The 5,725-nt window shown below is 48.2% G+C and overlaps 1 protein-coding gene across 1 annotated transcript; it reads right to left on the bottom strand.

Moving 5' to 3' along the window:
* Positions 1-1,879: 1,879 nt before the first annotated feature.
* Positions 1,880-5,337, bottom strand: LOC147093704 (uncharacterized). Its single transcript, XM_085974351.1, has one exon. It carries the CDS (start codon positions 4,549-4,551, stop codon positions 2,680-2,682), a length of 1,872 nt encoding a protein of 623 aa, XP_085830477.1. The 5' UTR covers positions 4,552-5,337; the 3' UTR covers positions 1,880-2,679.
* Between the last annotated feature and the right edge of the window lie 388 nt (positions 5,338-5,725).

Genomic DNA, 5,725 nt, shown 5'->3' with positions numbered 1-5,725 from the left:
ACTCATGTGAATTGTACCCTTAAATCCACCCCCTTATTAAACCTATCTAGATTGGCGGCACGGTGGCATAGTGGTTAGCACTGTTGCCTCACAGCGCCAGGGACCCGGGTTCGAATCCGGCCTCGGGTGACTGTTTGTGTGGAGTTTGCACATTCTCCCCGTGTTTGCGTGGGTTTTCTCCGGGTGCTCCGGTTTCCTCCCACAGTCCAAAGATGTGCAGGTTAGGTTGATTGGCTATGATAAATTGACCCTTAGTGTTAGGGGGATTAAATACAGGGGGTTACAGGGATCGGGTGGGATATGTGTCGGTGCAGGCTCGATGGGCCGAAATGGCCTCTATCTGCACTGTGGGGTTTCTGTGATTCTGTGATCTGATTGTGAAGGGCCGGAAACATGCTCACCAATCCAACTAGGAAGTGCAAGGTTTTGAACCAGTCTGTGTTTGATCCTTTCAGGCGTTCCATCTCCACGTGGATCGTGGAGCCCCAGCAAGCTGCACCACACCTCTCTCCTGAGGTGGGGGTCGGGGGCGGCTGGACACCGGCTGCTACTGGCTGTCGGCGGGGTCGGGGATCGTCGGCTCGACCCCGGTCAGAGGAGCCTTGGACTGGCCCACATAGATTTCCTTAGTTCGTTATTGTCTCTTCCCGAGCCGGAGTGGCTGGAAGGTTTCTTCTCTTGGGGTTTTATTTTTTTGTTTCTTCTCCCAAGTTGGGTCGATGGCCTCTCGTTCCAGCAACGCCCCGGGGATGGTCGATGATCTCCCAATGTTTTTCCCCGGTTTCAAACGGCCTTCCTGATGTTGGCTTAATTCTTCTTCCTCCTCCGGTGATGGAGTTTGCTGATCTTCTCCCGAAGCGACTCCTCTTCACCCACTGCCACTCAGTCGTGTGTCTCTGAGTGTGACTGTGTCTCCAACTGTACCTCGAGTGCTCAACTGTTGTTCCACTGCAACTTCGGTGTGTGTCTCGAGAGTGTCTGTACAACTGCAACTCCTCCAGTTATACCTTTCTTCAGGAGTCTCCACTTCCTGCCCAAAGTCAGGTTAGTCTTTCTTTTACTTTTGGCGGGCTGGGAGCACAGCGGGGTAGTTATTATATTTTTTAATGTTTTCGATGGCCAGTAAAGGCCCATCTCTGGTCTGGAATGACCTTCATTGTTTATAATGTCCTGCTGATCTCGTTATCTAGTCCTTGGTGTTGTTCTCATGAATATGAAATTGTCCCCTTTTGTCTGGGTCAACATTTAGATGGCCTCTGTCTCCAGGCCGATCTTGACTGGATCTGCATCTAATCCATATGTATATGTGTGGGTCTGGTTTTGTTCTCTCAGAAACGGCTTCCAGAACTTACTGTGGGTTGAATCCACAAAGCTGTCTGAGGATTCGCAGGAACCATTTAAAAATATCCCAATAAGCCGGTTACATGGTATGGTGGCCATTTTGTATGCGCCTTTTTCTGAGCTTCTTTTAAAACAGGCTTTAAAATCATGGCCTCTTCTGCCATTTGACCCTTATTAATACAAATTCCAATTTTGCGAATCCAGCAGCCCCAACCACTAACCCAAATCCTAACCAATAACCACTAGCCCCAACCACTAACTCCAATCTTAACAAATAACTACTAGCCCCAACCACTAACCCCAATCCTAACCAATAACTGGTAGCCCCAATCCTAACCAATAACCACTAGCCCCAACCACTAACCCCAATCCTAAACAATAACCACTAGCCCCAATCCTAACCAATAACCACTAGCCCCAATCCTAACCAATAACCACTAGCCCCAATCCTAAGCAATAACCCCTAGCCCCAACCACTAACCCCAATCCTAACCAATAACCACAAACCCCAACCACTAACCCCAATCCTAAGCAATAACCACTAGCCCCAACCACTAACCCCAATCCTAACCAATAACCACTAACCCCAATCCTAACCAATAACCACTAACCCCATCACTAACCCCAATCCTACACCTTAACCCCAGCCCCTGACCAAGGATTATTGACAGGGATCAATGGAGGAGCTAAAGACCTGATAAAGGAAGTATTTGAAACAATTATCTCGAATAAAGAAATAGTGCAATGTATGTTAGTAACAAGAGATTAAATCAAAGAGACCATCAAAATCAGCAATGACAATTACAAAGATCAGAACATTTCTAAGGCTATCACATGCAGTATGTGTGGAGTTTTTTTTTTAATCGGATCCAAGAGATGTTAAATGATACAGAAAATAACAGATTTCAAATCTTATGCAAGGTAGTTCTGTAAAGAGGTGGTTCAGGAATTTCAGGTGAGTGTAAAGTGAGACACTACAGTTCAGTCTTTGACACCCACAAGCCGTGTACACAAATAGAACAAGTTTGGGGTTTGATGTGGTAGAAGGCGAACTAGATGAGAACTGAAATAATCCAGAGTAAGAAAAGGCCCAAAAATGGAACAGTCAGTAACAGAACATCAATTAGTCTCCTCTTATTATGGAGAAATCAAATATTAGACACACTGTGTGTTTGAAACAAAGCTGCTTTATTTAATATTTGTCCAGAATATTAATCTCAAGTCCAGTTATTCTAGTTATTAACATCAGCAGAAACAAAGCCCAATTGCCAGAGTGAACATGGTTCAGTCCTGGATGTGATTAACAGCAGCAATAGCAGCAGAATCCAACCTCTTCAATCACTGGTGAATTCGCTGGTGTCTCAGCAGAGTGCATGACTGAGTGAATCCCTTCCCACACACGGAGCAGGTGAATGGTTTCTCCCCAGTGTGAACTTGCTGGTGATTAAGCAGGTTAGACTTCCAAGTGAAAACCTTCCCACAATAAGAGCAGGTGAAAGATCGCTCAGTGTGAACTCGCTGGTGTCTCAGCAGAGTGCATGACTGAGTGAATCCCTTCCTACACACGGAGCAGGTGAATGGTTTCTCCCCAGTGTGAGTGCGTTGGTGGGTCAGCAGAGTGCATGACTGAGTGAATCCCTTCCCACACACGGAGCAGGTGAATGGTTTCTCCCCAGTGTGAGTGTGTTGGTGGGTCAGCAGAGTGCATGACTGAGTGAATCCCTTCCCACACACAGAGCAGGTGAATGGTCTCTCCCCAGTGTGAGTGCGTTGGTGGGTCAGCAGAGTGCATGACTGAGTGAATCCCTTCCCACACATGGAGCAGGTGAATGGTTTCTCCCCAGTGTGAACTTGCTGGTGATTAAGGAGGTTAGACTTCCAAGCGAAAACCTTCCCACAATAAGAGCAGGTGAAAGATCGCTCAGTGTGAACTCGCTGGTGTCTCAGCAGAGTGCATGACTGAGTGAATCCCTTCCCACACACGGAGCAGGTGAACGGTCTCTCCCCAGTGTGAGTGTGCTGGTGTCCCTTCAGATCCCCGGCGCTTTTAAAACTCTTCCCACAATCAGGACATTGAAATGGTCTCTCATCAGTGTGAACTCGCTGGTGTCCCTTCAGATCTCCGGTGTTTTTAAAGCTCTTCCCACAGTCAGAACACGGAAATGGTCTCTCATCAGTGTGAACTCGCTGGTGTCCCTTCAGGTCCCTGGCGCTTTTAAAGCTCTTCCCACAGTCAGAACACTGAAATGGTCTCTCATCAGTGTGAACAAGCTGGTGTTCCTTCAGATCCCTGGCGCTTTTAAAGCTTTTCCCACAGTTAGGACACTGAAATGGTCTCTCATCAGTGTGAGCTCGCTGGTGTTGCTTCAGATCCCTGGCGCTTTTAAAGCTCTTCCCACAGTTAGGACACTGAAATGGTCTCTCATCAGTGTGAACAAGCTGGTGTTCCTTCAGTTCCCCGGGGCTTTTAAAGCTTTTCCCACAGTTAGGACACTGAAATGGTCTCTCATCAGTGTGAACAAGCTGGTGTCCCTTCAGATCCTCGGGGCTTTTAAAGCTCTTCCCACAGTTAGGACACTGAAATGGTCTCTCATCAGTGTGAACAAGCTGGTGTTGCTTCAGTTCCCTGGCGCGTTTAAAGCTTTTCCCACAGTTAGGACACTGAAATGGTCTCTCATCAGTGTGAACAAGCTGGTGTCCCTTCAGATCCTCGGGGCTTTTAAAGATCTTCCCACAGTTAGGACACTGAAATTGTCTCTTGTCAGTGTGAGCTCGCTGGTGTCTTTGCAGTTGGGATGAACGAACAAATCCCTTTCCACACACGGAGCAGGTGAACGGCCTCTCATCAGTGTGAAATCGCTGGTGTCCCTTCAGATCCTGGGGGCTTTTAAAGCTCTTCCCACAGTCAGAACACTGAAATGGTCTCTCGTCAGTGTGAACTCGCTGGTGTGTTTGCAGGTGGGATGAACGAACAAATCCCTTTCCACACACGGAGCAGATGAATGGACAGTCCCTGGTGTGACTGCGTCGTTGAATTTCTATTGCAGACGGGGAAATTACTCCCTTCCCACCGTCCCCACCTTTACCCGGTTTCTCCCCGGTGTGACGGTGCACGTGTCTCGCCAGGTCAGGCGATCGGCTGAATCCGCGTCCACACACCGAACACGTGTGCAATTTGTCATCGCTGCGATCGCTGCTTTCTCTTTCCATGTGCAAAGGCCGATGATATTCAGGTCCTGATGAATCCAGCGCCTCTGTCAGATCTTGACGTGATGTTTGGTTGAGCTTCCCGCCTGTAACTGCTCCACTTCTATAACCCTGTAAATTGAGATCAGAAAAGGATCAGAGACAAACTTTTGTTTAATTTTCCTCTTTCCGAACCTAGTGTCAGTGAAGCTGATTTTCAGGCCCCAGCTGCTGCACAGGTTGGCTGAAAGGATCAGCAGTAATGGCGGCTGTAATACCCACAAGCCCCGGCGCTGCAGAAAGCACTCTGTTGACTCCGAGTCCCGCACATGTGCTCATGGCCCCCGCGCTCTCCCTCCTGCTCCACAATTGCCCATCCCGATCGGTCCACAACGCACATGCTGAGTGCACAAAACCCCGCGGTTGGAACATCGGGCGCGCATGTGGAGCCGCAACATCTGGTACACGTGCGCGGCTCAGGTGGAGGCGAGTCGGTGTTTCGCCTCAGCCGCCAGGGAGGTGCGCATGCACAGGACGATCCAACATTCTTCCTGTCAGCAATCACTCCCTCGTTTCTTTAATAAAAACAGAAAATGGTGGAAATACTCAGCAGGTCAGGCAGCATCTGTGGAGAGGGAAACAGAGTTAACGTTTCAGGTCGATGACCTTTCGTCAGAACTGCTTGCTCTTTAGTGTCAGCTGTGACTCAGTGGGTAGCACTCTCACCTCTGAGGCATAAGGTTGTGGGTTCAAGTCCCACTCCAGAGACTTGAGCACAAAAATCTAGGCTGACACTCCAGTGCAGTACTGAGGGAGTGCTGCACTGTCGGAGGTGCCGTCTTTCGGATGAGACGTTAAACTGTCTGCTCTCTCAGGTGGATGTAAAAGATCCCATGGCACAATTTCAAGAAAGACTTGCATTTATACAGTGCTTTCATGACCACCAGATGTCTTGAAGTGCTTTACAGCCAATGAAGTACTACAATGAAGTAGTCACTGTTGTAATGTGGGAAAGAGCAGGGGAGTTATCCCCAGTCTCCTAGCCAATGTTTATCCCTCAATCAACATAAAGATAGATTATCTGGTCATTATAACATTGCTGTTTGTGGGAGCTTGTTGTGTGCTAATTGACCGCCGCATTTCTTACAACAGTGACTACACTTCAAAAGTACTTAATTGGCTGTAAAACACTTTGGGA

Source organism: Somniosus microcephalus, unplaced genomic scaffold (assembly GCF_052327205.1).
Source record: "Somniosus microcephalus isolate GS21.2 unplaced genomic scaffold, FLI_Smic_1.0 unresolved_chr1, whole genome shotgun sequence".
Lineage (NCBI taxonomy): Eukaryota > Metazoa > Chordata > Chondrichthyes > Squaliformes > Somniosidae > Somniosus > Somniosus microcephalus.
The sequence above is the reverse complement of the archived record's forward strand: the minus strand, read 5'-3'. Positions and strand labels throughout refer to the sequence as shown.

Excerpts from the sequence above, each read along its gene's own strand:
- LOC147093704 (XM_085974351.1), bottom strand. The coding sequence starts at position 4,551 with ATGGAAAGAGAAAGCAGCGATCGCAGCGATGACAAATTGCACACGTGT.